Source organism: Phyllostomus discolor, chromosome 6 (assembly GCF_004126475.2).
Source record: "Phyllostomus discolor isolate MPI-MPIP mPhyDis1 chromosome 6, mPhyDis1.pri.v3, whole genome shotgun sequence".
NCBI lineage: Eukaryota > Metazoa > Chordata > Mammalia > Chiroptera > Phyllostomidae > Phyllostomus > Phyllostomus discolor.
In genome coordinates this window covers 143853781-143872072 of record NC_040908.2, presented here as the reverse complement: position 1 = coordinate 143872072, position 18292 = coordinate 143853781, and the positions used below count along the sequence as shown (strand labels likewise).

The 18292-nt window shown below is 36.9% G+C and overlaps 1 protein-coding gene across 2 annotated transcripts; it reads right to left on the bottom strand.

Annotated features, from left to right (window-relative positions):
- Positions 1–592: 592 nt before the first annotated feature.
- LOC114500083 (ADP ribosylation factor like GTPase 14 effector protein) lies at positions 593–11253 on the bottom strand. 2 transcript variants are annotated; one of them, XM_028516671.2, is made up of 4 exons: positions 11003–11253; positions 4558–5055; positions 2715–2842; positions 593–1659 (listed from the first exon to the last, which is right to left on the bottom strand). In XM_028516671.2, the coding sequence occupies exons 2-4, from the start codon at positions 4981–4983 to the stop codon at positions 1431–1433; spliced, it is 783 nt and encodes a 260-aa protein (XP_028372472.1). In that variant the 5' UTR covers positions 4984–5055; positions 11003–11253; the 3' UTR covers positions 593–1430. The 2 variants fall into 2 exon arrangements, with proteins under 2 accessions (XP_028372472.1, XP_028372471.1); XM_028516670.2 differs by having other exon boundaries at positions 11099–11236.
- Positions 11254–18292: the final 7039 nt, after the last annotated feature.

The window sequence follows — 18292 nt, the reverse complement described above, 5'->3', positions numbered from 1 at the left end:
CCAACCAGTGTTTCTCCACCTTTTCTTTTTTATCATTTTATCAAAAAAGAGCCTTTTATCAAAAAAGGCTCCACCAGGAGCCTTTTTTAGCTCTTTTAATCCTAATCAACACTATATATTTATATATATTTGTGCTTTATACATAAAGATTTTTGCCACAAAGAACCCATTTTCACCAAGAATGCATGGTCTACATGATGAAAGATTTACAGTATTGAAATGTCTTTTTTAAGAGATTAAGTGGGGAGAAGAAATTGTATATTTTACTACAGATATGTAGATTATTCCCCAAATAATTTAATGCTCACCTACTTAGCTGTATCAAAATTAATTTTTCCTGGAGTAGGCACTGTTCCGGTTATAGGCAGTCTTGGCCTTCTGTGACAGTATGGGACCATTAAAAACAGCTATTCAGAATAATCTTTCTGAATCATCAATTGGAGAAATTATTTATTCAGTTAAAACATAAATGAAAAAATTGTAAAAAGTATGCTTTTAGTACACTAATTAAAAACAGTAGACTGACAATTAATGTTATTTCATTGTAAAAAACAAATCAAGAGCAGTTTAAACAATGTTTACCTTTTTTGGGCAAATAACATACACCATGACAAATTGCCATACTCCTTTACATTTAGATTAGTTTCCCCCACTTCATCATTTGTACTTTCAATGTCATGAAATGTTTCTGCAATTCCCTTTAATGTGAAGTTTTTTACCATCGCTTCCTCTGGGGCAGTCGTCCTTTCCGTCGCGTGCACTTGACGTTTCTCGGGCTGCCTGTCTTAGAGGCTCTAGAAAAGCAGCAGTGTCCACGCTCCCATGATCAGTGACTTCTGCTACAGCTCCATTAATGTTCAGCTCAGATCTCACTTCTAGCATTACCATTTTCCATTTCTTTGCCCATTCTTTCCATTATCTACTTTTAAAAGATGTCGCATGCAGAACAAACAAATATACCTGTATGCTTTGCTGTCTATGGGTGAGCTCGTTAAAAAGATGTGCAGTGACCAATGCACAGCAGAATTTGAGAGAAGTAATGTGTTTGGCATTGATCATGAAAAACATGTTACTCACATTTGTATATCATGTACTAATAGTTAATATACTGTGGTAACTGAAATTTCAGCTTGCTGTTATGAACTGGTGTTATTTAACTAATTCACTATTATCAAAATTTGTGGATATGGGAATTGTGCAAACTGAGGACTGCCTATACCTTATTTGTTTACAATGACCCAAGTAGGCTTAAAGTGATTGTTGAAATAGCCGATCTAAATTTAGAATGTTAGTGCACACTGAGTGCATGTTGGCTGGGGTAGTTTTCAAATTTCTGTCTTTTGGTAATCTACTTGAAAATGTATCTGAGAATGACAGAATTTTAGAAACAGAGAAAGTACTTTAAAGATCCCATAAATTGACAGCACAAATTATCCAGCATGTTTATTATGAATAATTTCTCCTCCTTCAATTTCAATTTGCTCGTACAGCCACTTGCGGTCACAGCGGCATTCTGCCCCACACTTGGTAGAGCCACAGGCAGGACAAGCATAGAAACAGCCTAAGCAATCTTCATCAAGGCAGTCGCACAGGTCCATTCCACTGAAGATCAGAAGGCCCTGGCTATCATAGACCTTGCTCTTTGCTGGTATCACTTGTCTGTAAGATAAACACAAGGTGAATTACACCTCACAAATACATTATTTTTGAATAATTAATTGAAAGTAAGGTAATGAAAACATTTAAGGAGATAAACATTCTGAATTAGGGATGAAGTCCCACCAAACTGGTACTTAACTTACCAGATTCAAGGCTACTCTACTGTGAATAGTATATGAACTCCATGCTAGAAAAGACCTCACTCTAAAATGTTAAGACAAATACAAAAAACCTGAATATACCTCTCAAAGTCCATTTAAAAACAACTTAGCATAAGAATGGACAAGAACCCTGTCCAAAAAAGTAAGAGTTTTTCTGTTAAAACTTCCCTTACCTTTAACAAAAAAAAGAATGGCTAATAAACAGTGGTACTTTTTTTTGGCTACCAATCTCTTTATTGTTTTGTGAACACAGTTTTATTTTGATTGCAGTATTCTAACCTATTGGTTTTTATGCTGCAATTAATCTGCTTCTTGTTCTTTAATGGACTCTAGCAAAACTGGCCTACAAATACTTAAATGACTCAATAGAAAACCTTAACAGATGGACAGACAGTACCTGTAAAAAATTCTGACTGATTATATTAACATTTGTCAATTCATATTCTAAAAATGCTTAAAGTCATATTCTAAATAATTTAACTTCCTCCTTCATTCTACTGAATGTACCATAACTGTTTAAATTTCTTATCTATAAAATTTCTCATAAAATTTACTTTTTAGCTGCCACTCATACAGCAGATATACAAATTATATAACATCAATGCTTTTCAAAAAAGTCAATTATTTTAATTCTAAGTATAATTTGTTTAAATTATTTTAATTCTCATGCCAAAAAATTATCTTGTTCACTTCATTGATACTTTCTTAGAAACAAATTTTTAGAGTTGAAAAGACATCTTAATTATTTATGAGGTCCTCAGATGTTCTCACCAACTCCAGATTACTCACTTTGAAATATTTACCCAGGAAATTCAAAACCCAAGAAAAAGATAGGGGAAGAATAAAGATGTGAAATGGAAAGTTAACATATGACTTAAGTAGCAGATAGCCTACCTGTCTGAACCAGAGGCTGCATTTTTTGTAAGCCTTCTTTTTTCTCTTTTACCAGTTTCTGGAGCAAATTCAGTTTGCTTCCCTGGGTTTGCAAATTGTAATGACTTCAAAGCTTTAGCAGTTCTTCCCTGAATGAAGGTAAACAAATTATCAACTTAAATCTTGACATCAGGTCATAGTAACATTTCACTTAATTTTAATCTAAATTATTCCTTATCCTGGAAGACAGTCTGGAACTCACAAAAAAGAAAAAAGGTTTTAGAGCCCAAGTGCAACAGAATCTACAGACTTTGACCATATTCAAAATTTATTGGTTAATTTACATATAATATTTTTATTATGTAGTTTTAATTTCTGGTATATTAGGAGGAGAGGAGGACAGGAATGATGAAAACTGAAATGGCTGCTGCCAACATGGGAGAGTCGTCGGAAAAACTGCTTTACAACCCAATGGCATGTAACTGAGGTTCCTCATAATGATCCTGAGTCCTTAACAAAAGGTTCTATTATTATTACTACAGTATGTGTTTTCAAATGCAGAAATATGGTTCTGAGTTCTGAAATGTATTACAAAATTTCCATGGTTAAGAGTTTAAGTTTGTCACTTAGGGGAGACAGTGTGATTGATATATTCCATAAGAGCAGCAGATGAATAAAGTGGAGAAGACATCTTAGGTGACAGTAGCAAGGGCCTAGTATGAACTGCAAGATAACACTGGGTTGGAGATATGCTTTTGAGGGGAGTGCAAAAGGAAAACCCTACATAAAATTTAAGTCTTTAACTATCTTTTAATTTGGTTTAATAATATAATGAAAGATAACATTGAAAAAAGTATCCCAGCAGCAAGAATGGATCAATTGGCTATCAGGAGAAATTTGGAGAAGTGCTCCTTTGACATGCTTGCGCTTGTTCTACACCAAAGAGCGCTTTAGGAAATCTTAAGGTGTTCTGATATGGTTCAAGAATCTGAATGGAGCCATGTGAACAAGGAGGGGAGTTCTAATATTTATCACTTACAACATAAAAATGTTTGCTTTTTGACCAGAGGGAGTCCTAAAATTAGCTTTAATCAAGCCAATTAGAATGTCAGAGCTAGAAATCAAGAAAATTCACATGCGTCTCAAAAACCCAAAGAATGGGATAGTGCCAAAGGAGAGAGAACAGTTGAAATAAGAAATGTCATTTCTCTGATGTTCCTTTTAAAGCAGTAATTTTCGAGTCCTTCATGAAAAGGAGAATTCATCTTGCTACATATAGACCCTTGCTGGCTGGCATATCCTACTGAGTTACTTCAGTGTCAGAAAAAAAACTAAGATAGTTAAGTCCTGACTTTGCCAGAGTGTTCTAAAAGCCACTCCCCTAATGTCTTAGTACTAGGAGTCACAGTTTGGGAGTCTTGCTTGGGCATATTATGTTAATGTGTTCCCAAGCCTACTTTCTTTGTCATTTAATCTAGGTATATGCAAATATTTAGAAACACCACTTATTTTCACTTCCCCTACTTTATATTACTGCATGCTAATTAGTACAGTGGTACCTCAGTACTCCTCGTTAATTAACCCTGGAACTCGTGATGACTGGTGAAACCAATGAGTACCAAACGATGAAGCATTTTCTCTTGCAGGGTGGTGGTGTAACTCACACACGTTCTAGCAAGTGCGAGGATGCTAAAACATTTTTTTCCTCATCAAAATGGGACGAGTACAGGGTTTGATGAGTTCTGAAGCCAACGAGTACCAAGGTATGACTGTATAATAATAATGAAAATATGACTTTCTTATAGTTAAACAAAACCCCATGTTGTAGAAATAACACAGCGGAAAAAATAACTGATATACATACATCTGAATCAGGTTTTCTTTTCTGCCGGTCTTCAGTATCAACATCCACACTTCCATTGATTATCTGTGTACATTTTGGACAAAGCTTCCAACCAGGTACAAGCTGTCTGCCAAATTTTGCACTCAGAAAAGTGGCATCATCTAAGTCAATTACATGCAGATTTTTTTTGGCTAGCTTTTTGTGTATGTTAAATGGGTCACAACATGACTTCTGCAAATCCTCAAATCTGTCAATGTAAATTTTTGCATGATGAAAACAAATTGTATTGTTCCCAGAAAGTGTCATTCCGGTTCTAAGTTGAAGTAAAAGCATATCATTTGATGATAACTCTTGCAAAGTCTTGAAACCTGTGTGACGAGTATAGTAAGTCTTATGGCACTCATTTGTGGTACGAAGCTGGACTCCAACTGAACACGGATCCATCATTCTTGATTCTAGCAAATTTCCTGTTTAATTCTGTCGAGGGATCTCTCTCTAATAAGTTATGTGCTGATCACCCTAAAGAAAACATTAAAGAGAGTCAGATTTGTGCTGCAAACTTTTTATTTTGAAAACTCAAAAGGCATTTGATAAAATTCAATGCCTGGTTAAAAGAAACTCTTAGTAAAAAAGGAAAAGAAAGGTATTTACCAAAAGCCTACAACAAATATTATTATATTTAAACATAAAACATTAGAACCTTTCCCTGTGAAGTTAGAACTACATAATATCTGTTATCACGGCTTCCATTTAATGGCATATTAAAAGATGTAAGAATTGAAAAGAAAGGAATATTACTCAAAGATGATTAAATATCTACATGGAAAATATTAGAGGTTTTAGCAAAGAAACTATTAGCATTAGCAAGATAATTCAACAAGGATACTAGAAACCAAAAACACTTTAAGATACCTTACAAAATATACCTTACAAAAGATATGCAAAACTTTCATAGCAAAAAGGATCAAACAGAAAGACAAAAAGATACTTTAAAAAATGTAGAAATATGTCTTGGAAAGTCTATGGTAAATATGTCAACTCTCCAGGAATGTATAAATTCAATACTGTTCTAATCAAAATCTCATAAGGTACTCTGCTCACTCCCTCTCGAATTTAGCAAACTGGTTTACATGGAAGAGTAAAGGTTCAAGTAAGCCAAGAGAATCCTGAAGAAAAACAAGTAAGATATTTATTTACTATAAAGCCATCATAATTAAAACTGTGGTATCGGCATAATAGAGACAAAACATAGATTCATGAAAAGAGGAAGGTGTCTGACATACAGTATTATAAATCAATGGTTATTATACATTAATGGGAGAAGGACGCAATGAAAGATGTCTGGAAAACTGCCTAACTATGTGGAAAAAGGAAGAATAAGATTTCTTTCTCACAAACAAACGTCAATTCCAGATGGATTAATGAATTAAACATGAAAAGAAAAATTGTAAAAATATTTACAAAAAAACATAGAAGACTTTGTGACACTGGGGTGGAGAAGAATTTCTCAAACAAGAATGCATATATCAAATAAAAACATGGATACATTTGACCATATGTCAAAATTAAATATTTCTGTGTAACTCTAAAGGAGAAAAAAGCCACACTTGCAAATATCTAAAAAAATCCTGACTTCTACAAATCAATTAGAAAATAACAAAAGCATTAGAAAACTAAACACATATAAATAGGCAACTCACCAAAGAGAATAAAATAGACAATAAATGCATGCAAAGATGTTCAATACCATAATTGTCAGGAAAATGCAAACTAATACCATTTCTCAAACAGTTACTTGGCAAAATTTGAAAAATCTGCTGACCTAGCACTGGCTAAAATGTGGCCAACATTTACATACTTCTTATACTTTGGTAGGAATGTAAATCACTGCTTTAGAGTGTTTTTGGCAATTTCTCACAAAATGAAGAAGCGTACATGCCAGCACCTTGTTGCACTTTCAGTTCCAAGTGTCTGTGTTAGGGAAACATGCCCCACATGAGCACAAGTTATATTTAAGGACATTCAGCATTCACTGTTTTTGACAGTGAAAAAGTGGTAATAACCTAACTGTGAAGGACAAGGAATTGTGGGTTACTCATAGAGGGGACTCATAAGGACAGTTGAAATAGACTGCATGAATTATATTTATCAACATGGACAAATCTTAAAGAGAATCCAAGTGAAAAAAGCTGAAAAAGGACATATCATTTATGAAAAATTTTAAACACATAATATAAATTTTTTATGGATGAAAACATAGATACATACTAAAATGTACATGAGAGTAACAGATACCAAATTTATGATACTTCAAAGAAGTAACTGCTTTTTTGGAGAGTTACAGAAGGTATGGTTGGTGGCATGTACCTAAGAGTTTCATTATTTCCCATACTTTCTATTTAAATTTTTTCATAACTAATGTTTTTCAAAACAAATACAAAAAGTATTTAATTCTTAAGAGAAGATTCAACAAACGGGGAAAGTCTACGTTGAAAGTAGATGTGAAAAACTGAAATCTGGTCGGTAGAGAGGCATTTAAAAAATGTGGGAATCCGCAATCTTGCAAGTGTTTTTATAAGCTTTGTTCCCTGTTTAAAAACTGGTTAGAAATACTGAAGACACTTTCTTATGTGTTTTATGCAGAGAGAAATTGTAATCAGTAAAACCATATACAAAGAGCAGACTCTGGCCTCTTGAAATTAAAAAAAAGGAGAGTAAATATATACCTTGATGTTTTAAGTTAAAATACTAAATTTAAATGTTAAAAAATACAATTTAAATTGTCAAAAAGTTATTGAATATTTTAACTTAAAAACTTGAAGCTGTTTAAAATGAAGTATATTTATCTTCTTTTATTCTATTTTAACCAACTTTTAACATTTAATTCCCAATAATAGGTCCCAATCACATCAGATAAAACAGCTTGTATCACACAAATAATTAGATTTTTTTCAAGGAGAAAAGTGGATTTAGATAAATTAAGAGTGGAAAAAGAAGCAATGTACTACTGTTAATACAACAAACTATGGTGTTCTGTACCTTAGCAGATATAGGACACAAATCTGGCTCTGACTTTTAAGTTAGTATAAATAAAAAAATTTGTTTAGCACATTATGAAACTGTTAATGCTTAATGTCTTATTAATGCCACAGATTCTTATATTTGTAGGTACCTATCATCAATTTGTAGCACTAATTTGTAATAGGATTTTTGGAACATAAGACTAGTTCTTAGTATTCAGACTTGGGCTACTCTCACCATATTTGATAGAGGATATCAAACTTGACTTAGAAAACTTATTTAGAAATTCTATCTGTCCACAGTAATATTTTTACCCAGTAGGGAATTCTTTTCCTTGGCTACTGGGGGATTCTGTCCCTTTGTTTTCCTTTAATCTTGGTTAAAACTACTACATAGTTCACAAAAATTTATTAGTAGACTGTATAAACTGTGCCAGTGAAATTGAATTCCTATTAAATCAATTTTCCTGGTATTTCTTTCCACAACTGTTTAACTTGTTTAATTAATTTTAAATTACTATGAACTTGGACTCTTAGTTGGAAAATTCAGAGTTAAAATGTTTTTTTCTTCAAGTTAGCCATAACTCTTATCAGTTTTTGAAAACATTCCCTTTTGGTAAATAGTAGCTTCCAAACATTTGGAGCTTTGAGTGGTGTACTATAACTTTTGTAGGAGCATTTGAAGGAAAATTAAACCGCTTACTGTTTAATTCCTATATTGTTTTCTAAGCATCCAACCCTTAGGTGTCACTGTGGAGTTAGATTTATTTACTACTGCAGTTGCCAGATAAAACACAGAATGCTGTTAAACTTAAATTTTAGATAATACACACTTTTTATTTTAATTATGTCCCAAATATTGCTAAATAGTTATTGTTTGTCTGAAATGCAAGTTTAATTGGGCATCCTGTATTTTTATTTGCTAATTCTGGTAACCTCATTTACTATGTAATTTTTTTTTCATCTTCCAGTAGCAGAGATCTTTCTTTGGTGCCAGCTTCAAATTATGTTCCATCTCTTACCTGTTGTTAAATCTGAACTCCCTATAAACAAATCATAGGACCTGCTTAGTTTAAAATAAAACTGCCCTAAAACTATAGCAGGAGGTGCAGATTAAAAAGGGAACTAATTTTTTTCTCCCCCCAAATTTTTAGGGGAGCTATGGCAATACTATGTTCCAATATGTTGATACCTCATTGATACAGCTTTTCACTTTGTTACCAGCCTCCTAATTAGTGGCAAAAGTAGTATTAAGTGGAAATTTAACTGAACAAAAATTTTAATGAAGTTTTAGGTTCATTCAAGAGTCCTTCCCTTTCATGAAAAATGCCCTTTGCAGGGAGGGGTGATCTATAGGGTCTCATAATTTATAAAGCATTTACCAGGTTATCTCTTATATAATGAAAATAAAATATTTTCATCTACCCCTACTATACAAATCAGCAGCTTTAGCTATGGGCACACAAATACAAGGCATACATTTTGCAAATGTCGACTTTTTGTGCCCATTATCTTCAAATATTAACTATCTACATCGCATATAAAAATGGGCCTTAATACATGAATGAAAGAGCCAAGATGAGATAGTCTCAATCCTCAAGAAGGCCCAGGACAATAAGGTAAAGAGAATTTAAACAAAAATATAGTCCACAGCACCACTTAAAAGACATAGTAAGGGCTAGGTACAGCAATAGCACAAACATCATCTCATTAGTCTTGACAACTTCAAGGTACTATCATCCCCATTTTACAGGTGAAGAAACTGAAGTTTAGAGCTCTGATTACCAAGCCTAGCACAGTGGCTCATAGACACTTAAGTGTTTGCTAAATGAATTTAAAAAAAAAACAATTTTACTTCATATAAAGAATTCCTGTTAATTAGGTCCTAACGGTTTACTCTAGGCTCAGCTAATGCACTCCCCTCAGATTTTTTAAAAATATATTTTTAAATTTATTTTTAGACGGGGTGGGGGGCGGGGGAGGGCATCGATGTGCGGTTGCCTCTCATGCGCCCCCTACTGGGACCGGCCGCAGCCGAGGCATGTGCCCGGACTGGGAATCCAACAGGCGAGCCTGCACACCACACTCAATCCACTGAGCCACACCAGGCACGGCTCCCCTCAGATAGTCTAATGCTTTGTCCAGTGTACCCTCAGATCATTTTTGGAGCAATGTAGCAAACCCTTCAGGCTTCCAAATCCCTTTTGCAATTTGTTACTATTCCCTTTGGTCCTTAAAGGCCAAAGAGAACTAACTGAAGACTTGAGATTTCAACAAGAGGTTATTTCTAGACCAAGAGAAATGAACAAACTCTCCTCATTCTATCTTATTTTGGATGTGACTCAAATCGTACTTTTTTCTGTTAAAAATACTTTTACCTCTTTGTAGAAAAGTCTGAGCTCGTGAGCATGCCATTACTTGTTCTAAATGCCACAATATTCAGGGTAAACTACACTATCTGAAAAGTTCTTTTCACCCTGTAAACGTAGAAAGCACTCGGCTTTTTTACTTAGAAAGCACTCGGCTTTTTTCTGTCACGTAATGCTAACTCACTCTACAAGACAGAGCCAGTGTCTTCACCAATCTGTTGAGCCGTATCCAATACTGTTGTTATAGGTCCTCCTCTCTCTTCGCACAAGACTTTCACGGTGATTTTGAAAATCTTTATTATTACTCAGATGTTGGTAGACAGGAGCTACATAGTGTTATTTCCTGTATCGCCCAAAGCGAAACAGTAATAACTTCGGAAACCTCCTTTTTCACAGCACGCATCACAGGCTTGTTACTTCCACAGTAAGCTCTGCGAGGGCAAAGAAATCACGTGGGTCCCACTTATGGCTGAAACTTCTCCAGCACAAGACACTTAGTAGACTACTTCACGTCTTTTGAACAAATGCAAATTCAGAGGCTGTCAGAATCGCACACCAAGAAGGCTGAATCTCCCCACATCAATGTGACCAGGCCCCAGGATCCTGCAATTAGTCCCACCCCACCCCTGTGCTGGTCACATGCATAAGGCCTCTAGTTCGTGGCTCTGTAAGAAATGTTTCATGCCGTCAGATATGTCCAATGTGCACCTGCTACATTCATGGTCCCGGTATATAAAACGAGTACCACTACGCCTCCAGCTTCAACCAGTATCTAGGGCTGGGAAGATTCTGATCACAAAAACAGAAACAAAACAGGCGGGACACAGTATACGGGGTTCAAGGCCACAGTGGCCTTCACCCGACATAGTACAAGAGCTCTGAGGGCTCCAGGTCTCCGGAGGAGAGACAAGCCGCGGACGCGACAGATGTGGCAGAAACTCAGCTGGGCCCTGACACCACGGGCCGCAGATGAACTGGGGTCTGGGGAGATGAGACCTGGGGTCGGGGATGGGGGCGGGATGACGCCGCTGGACAGGAGGCCCACCCTCAGCTGAAAATTCCTCCCCCGTTTCTCACCGGCTTCCATCACACGGCCCCGGTGCCGGTCCTATCCAGGGACCCGTCTCCACGCTCCCGCTCCTTCCCGCCTAGAGTCACCACGGCCCTTTCCACCTTAGCGCGAGGTCCGCCGCCCGGGTTCGAGAAGAACTCGTAACCACGCACAACAAACGCCGAGGCCCGCTCTTCCGCGAACCCCGGCACTACCACTGAGTGGACGACGAGCGGAGCTAGAGCGCCTCGGCGCCAACCCGGCGCGAGACCCGGAAGCAGCCAGGAGCTCACCGAGCCCCTGTGGGGCGGAAGGGGCGGGGCGGCGTCCGCGGGCGGAGGATTCAAAGTGGGGAAACGGGCTCCTGGCGCGGACTCGATTTTCCTGTCGGTTCTCCGAGGTTAGGGAATTGTTGCGTCCCAGGGGCCATCCCTCCCAAGATACTGGTTTGGCCAGCTTGGATTCTCTTCGCGAGTCTCTACGTGTGATGGTGAAGCCAGGTTTTCGCACCGCGATCCTTCTAATTCCTGAAGAAGTGAATGAGCTAAAAGAACCTCAAGAGCAGACCCTTTATTTAAGGTCTCACATTCTATTTAATTTCTTTTATTCAAGCTACATATATTCCAAAATGCATCTCTTTTAAACTGTAAAAAATGGCTCTGTGTATTCATTTAGAATCTTTGAGTACTCAAGATTAGACAAAGGGGTCTCAGCCTTCAACCAATTTTCAGGCGGGAGTAGTGTGGAAAAGCTTTCCCCTCCCCAACTACACCACAACTATTGTTTTTCTTTAACCAGCCAAGTGAAAAAAAAAAGTGAGACGGGAATATAGCCCACGAAGGCTCAAGCTTGCTGGTAATTCTGTACTCACTTAATGTAACTTGTTTTCTGCAGTGGGCCTATGGGTCTTCCTACAACCTCCATGCTGCTGTGCAGCCCGGCGGGGTTTTGCTGCTCACCAAGTTACACCAGTCTTAGAACTGGGGCGTGAAAGGAAGGCAAAACAATAGTTAACCTGCTCAACTCTCTTTCAGGAGGTCACATGCCATAGTTACTACTTTCCGTAGTTACTTTATGGTTGGCACTTTACTAAGTAATAATGAGACAAGAGAATAAAACTTATCCCCTCCCTCCCCTTCAAAGAGGTCACAGACTAGAGAGAGGACAAAGGAGTGGAGAGTTAATCACTGTGGTGCAATAAATGCCACAACAAACACAGGATGTGAACAGGGTGAAATGAGAGTTACCAAAGCGGGATTCTGAGAGGAGGTTATTACCTGAATTGAGTTGTCATATGGAAAACTAACTTGATGCAATGGTGGCCTCCAATTACACTACTAGGCAAGCTGTCTTAGATAGAGATAATGAAAAGGAAGACACAGACCAAATTAAGCTGCTTGAGTAACATGGTTTATTGAATCAATATGAATACCCATTGAAAAGCAAGGGGAAAGAATTGGAGTTAAGTTGACACGTTTAGGAAAGGGTGCAAACAAGTGGAAGGACTTCACCTGAATCAGGAGTTAAGCAGTGTTCATATGTTCTATCTGCCACATCAGCTTTTTCCTTTAATGATATGCTTATGAGGACCGGCGTTCAAGTCACAATGAGGAGTCTCACAGGTAGAAAGTGCTTTGAGCCAATAGCACACACCTGTTTTGTTGGATAGGTGCAGGGAAAGGTGCCGGACCACAACCAGAACTTACTAATTAGCCTGGACAGACATGGGCTTATTTGCTTGCATTCATTCATTCATTCATTCATTCATTCAGAATACGGCACATACGAGATTATGCTAGGTATCACCTATGGATGGCTAATTTAATGGCAACATAGCTCTCAACCCATAGCTTAGTTTTTCCATCCCCCCACTTTTTTTTACTCTAACTGATCCTCTGTTTCATGGTATTTTTACTTTATTTTAGCTTAGGCATGCCTTATAGTTTACTCATATGAGTTTACTCATAGGAACACACTTCTATGTTTCACAAAGTACATGCTTACTCATATTCTCTGTATAAAACATCCTAGGAATTTTGCATTTATCTCATAAGCTACTAGTGAGTCAGTCACTTTTTCTGACGAACACTTCTTATGGCTTTCATCCATCCTTAAGGAAACTACAAGGAACTCAGCATAGCTGGAGTGGAAAGCTGAAAGAGGTAAGTGGAGGACAGATAATGCCCTTTTTATGCAATATTAGAGATACTAAATTTTATTCTGAAGTAAACTGTAAAACTGCAAGATGTATGGAGAATAGGGAAGAGGTACAGTACTGGGCAGGAGAGCCAAGTGGAATCTCTTGCCTTAATGCAGGTGATTAATAACGATGGCCTCAGTCAACTCAGTGGCCCTAGGATAGGGGATCCCCTCCCGCTTCCTTAGACATTTGATAATGTCTGGAAATATTTTTTGTTTTTGCAGCCAGGGGTTGCTACTGATATTTAGTGGTGTGAGGTCAGGGAATATGCTAAATATCCTACAATGTGCAAGACAAATTCTCACAAAAAGAACTATCTGGTTCAACATTTCAATAGTGCCAAGATTGATATACTTCAAACTAAGGGAATTCAGACAGCATAGAAGTTAGATAGTTAAGATAGAAGTTAAACGAGTGGATTTAGTAACAATTTAGATAAAGATGCAAATGATTTTAGGGTACTTGCTTGAGTAACTGGGAGGACAAAAGGGTTGAGAATGGAGACAAGGAATTAAATGTTGGGTATGCTAAGTCTAAGACGTCTGAATGAAGATACATGGTACACAGTAAGAAAGAAGAGGCAGACAATGACAATTTGAGCTAAACATCAGAGTTTTGGTAAACATTAGTACTAGATCAGAATCTCTACAGATAAGTTTCAATATCACATTTTTGGCAAGCAAATAGGTGATTTTGCAGCATGATAAAATTTGTGAACAATAGACTTGGGTTTCAGAGGAGAAGTCTGAAAAGGAGCAGACAGCCAGGTAGACAGAAAACAAGGGAAGAGCAGAGTCCCACATACCAGAGAAGGAGAGAGTTGAAAGCAGGGCTCTGATGGTACGAGAGACTGCTATAGAAGAGTACCAGCCATTTGACATATGGTGAGAGTCATATATGTAACTGTAAATGGTAAATTTTCTAGTACCAGTATTAGAAAGGTTAAAAAAAATGGGTGAAATTAATTTTATAAATATATTTTGTTTAACCCACTATATCTAAAACATTATCATTTTACCATGTAATATAAACTTATTAATAAAATATGTTTTCTCCCCTTTTCATACTAAATCTTAGAAATCTGGTGTGTATTTTATATCTATAGTACCTCTCAATTTGGACTAGCCACATTTCAGGTACTGAGTAGCTACGTGTGGTCAGTAGCTACCATATTGGATAGCATAATTGTATAAGGTGAAATAAGAAAAGAACTAAAATGTATTCTTTAGTTATAGCAATGAGATGTTTGTAGATGGTGTGGTAAGAGCTCTTTCAGTGAAGTGGGGGGGGGGGGGGAGAAGCCAGAATATACCCAGTTAAAGAGTGGGAAGTTAGAGATAACAGCTACCACAGAACATTTTCAAGAAGCTTTACTTTTATTATTTTTTTTGGTGCTTTTGAGTGTGAATTTAAGATCAGACAACACAGTTCGGTCCAATTAATTTGGACTTCTGCTTCTGCAGATTGCCTTCCAACTGAAAATAATAGTTTCAGATATTGGACAACAGGCAGAACAGAATTATGATCACTGACAGAAGGGAAACAAAGTAAATCCTTTAGTGACCCCAGCTTACTGCTGGGGAGGGGAGGGGAACCTAAACAGACACTAGTGGCTTCACTGAATGAAGGAGATAGAGGTGAGAATTCAGGGAAGCTGATGGGCTGGTATCAGAGAGGAGGAGGTGGCACAGAGTCTTGAAGGTCTGCCCAGGGTGTACCTTTCCCCTTGTACCTTTGGCTGAGTATTGATCTGTGCAATGGAAGGGTGAAACACCATGAGGTTTGAGAAAGAACCACCAAAAAGTAGTAGTTCAAACAATGTCTGATGCTGAGAATAGTTCCCATCACCCAGAGTAGAGAGATTTTGTAATAAGCACTTTGTCCTTACCAATCAAAATAAAAACAGTTGGGGCCTAGCCAGTGCATGATCTTTCCCCACCCTCCGCCTCATATCTCTCTGTTTCTCTCTCTCACTCTTCTGGTCCTCCAAGCCTCTCCATGTGGCCTCTCCTCTTAGACTAGTTTGGTCTTCCTCACAGTATGCTAGCTGTGAGGTAGCTGGATTTATTACATGGTGGCTCAGGGCTTCCAGTGCTTATGTTCCAGCAAACAAGGTGAAATCGGCTTCACTTTTTGTGACTTACCCTCTGAAGTCATGTATTGTCACTTCCACCTGTTCTGTTATGTGTATGTTATTGAACTTGGCCCAGATTCAAGGAGAAGAATATAGCTTCCACTTCTTGTGGGAGAAGTATAAAAAAATTGCAGATATGTTTTAAAAATGCTTAAAATGGCATATTCTAGTGTCAACTCTAATACCTACCATAATTTCAAAATGGTGATGGGTATAAATGATATTTTGAGATATCTGTAAAAATTGTAATTTGATACAAAAAAATTTGTGATTTTTATTGGTGATAAGGTAATGGCTACTGTAGACAGAGTTATTAATACCACAACAGAACTGATAGCTACTGCTCATAATACTATAATTTATTGCCTGTATTGTAAGTAAGTAAATTGCTCAATTTCAGTTAGAGGTTAGGGGAAATAAAGGGATAACTATAACTAGGGGCATAGAAGAGCAACATTTAGGGCCTACATGAAGTCAGACATCACAAATATTTTAGAGACATAAATCTATGATGTGAAAATTCCAATTTCTATTCTAGTATATAGGTGTTCTTGTATGGGACCAGTGAAGTCAGACAACTGGATTAATTCAATGGAGAAGAATTGTCAGTCAGGTGCATCAGAAGGACAAGGGACACCAGAGTTTAGGATTTTGTCAAGGAAATAACTCTTCCTGAAATCTAAGAGTTATGAAAGAAGACACAGCGTTGGTTTGGTTTACTATAATATTCCCACAGCTTACAAATGTTAGTTGAGTAAAGGAATGGTTACAGCTGTAAATCTCTGGAAACAAGTAAGAGAAAGCTGATTGGCTATGAGAATGTGAAGAGAACTTGGGCTCTCAAAAATCAAAATAGAAGGTGAAAGCAGTGATCATATTGGAAGAATAAAGAATTGTGTTCAGAGAGTTGAGCTGAAGTTTAAAACAGCAACTGCTGGTGCAGTTCCCTGTGAGGCTAAATCTCAGCCCCACATACAAGGCACCTGACCTGCTGATGTCCAAAGGAACTGAGAATTACGAAGACATGGAACACCAGCATGGAATGGGTCCCAAGTTTGGGATGGGATGGTGTGGTGCTCTGAAAGGGGATGTGGGAAACGAAGGAGGATGGATTCTTAGTAGTTGTTTTTTTTTTCTTTTTGTAAGCTTTCATGTTGAATTTTAATATGTCACAGAAAAGTATACAAATCTTAAGTCTATAGGTTGTTGAATTTTTATATCTGTATGGTCACTACCCAGGCCAAGAAACTCCCAGTATCCTAGAGGCCTTATTTACACTGCCCTCCAGTTATTGTCACCTGTCAACAAAGGTAACCACCATTCTAACTTCTTTCACCATAGACTAATTTTGTCTATGTTTGAAATTTGGACTTGTACCATGTATACTGTTTTGTGTCTGGCTTCTTGTGCTCAACATTAAGTCTGTGAGGTCTATCATGTTGCATGTAGCAGTAGTTTGTTGTCGTTGTGAAATTGCATTTCTATCACATGAAAGTGACAGTATTTTATTTTATCTGTTTTGTGGTGGATGGACATTGGGTTGATTTCATTTGTGGCTTTACAAATAATGCTGCTCTGAACATTGTGGTGCACATATATTCACACTTATTTGGTATATAGTGGATAGTGGAATTGTCAGATCGCAGGCTATGTGCAAGTAATTTGAGTAGACACTACCAAAGAGTTTCCCCAAGTGATTGCATCAGCTTACACTCCTCCCAGCACCAATTTACACTCCTACCTGTGCTCACCAACCCTTGGGATTATCAGTTGTTATTGATGGTTTTCATTTTTGTTATTCTGGAGGATGCATAAGTAATTGTTTTCTAAAGCTAAATTGCTTCAGGGTATTACTTGTGTACAAAAGAGAATTCTAACTAAGTGGGCTCTGGAATTAGATGCCTGGTTCACATCTTGCCTTGGCCACTTATTAGTGGGCTAACCTATGAACGTTACTTTAATTCTCTACACTTCCAATCACTTCTGTAAAACAGGGATAATATCATCTGCCTTACAATGTTGTTGTGGGGAATAAATGAATGTGTGTATGGATAACATGCATATATACTTCTATATGTTTGTGTGTGTATATCAATATAATGCCATATTTTGCCCTGTATGATGCACATCCACATTGTTGGGCCAAACTTTTGGGGAAAAAAATCTTTCGCTTTAATTTTTAATTTAATTATTTAGTTATATTTAGATGCTTGCTCTTGGTATTATAAAGGAATTTGAGCATTTATTTTTGAACATATTATGGTACTAGAAATTTTATGTAACAATAATTACAAAACACAAGAACAGATACAAGGTTATTTCAGGTACTACCTATATATTATTTTTTCTCTCAAAAATTTGGGCAAAAAAGTACACATTATACAGGGCAAAATGTGGTATATAATATATTATATATTAATATAATATATAATGCTATACTATAATATTACATATACACACACATATACACACATAGTATGTATGTGTATATACATACATACTATGTAATATATATATATATTACATATACATATGTAATATATATATATACATATATATTACATATATATATAATATAGTAACTAGCTTAGGCCCAAGTTAGAACGCTTGTGCTAAGCCACATGTTAGGAAACCAAAATTCAAGTAAGTTTCTATGTTTGCTCTTCCAGAAAAGGCCCAGAACCAATCAGTGCTTGACTGCTCAGTAAGTTACCTAACTTCCTCTTGCTCTGTATAAGGACAATAACTCTGCTTTAACCAATTAGCAAATGCCTACTATGGTTTTTCTGTTCTTGTTCCCTTCTGTCTGTAAAAGACTTTCATTTTATACAGCTCTTTGGAACTCCTTGCTGTGTGCTAGATTGGATACTGCCTGATTCATGAATTGCTGAATAAAGCCAGGAAGAGCTTTAAAATGTACTCAGTGAAATTTCGTTATTTAGCATACACGTATACTAACTACCATTATTGAGAACTTAGCTA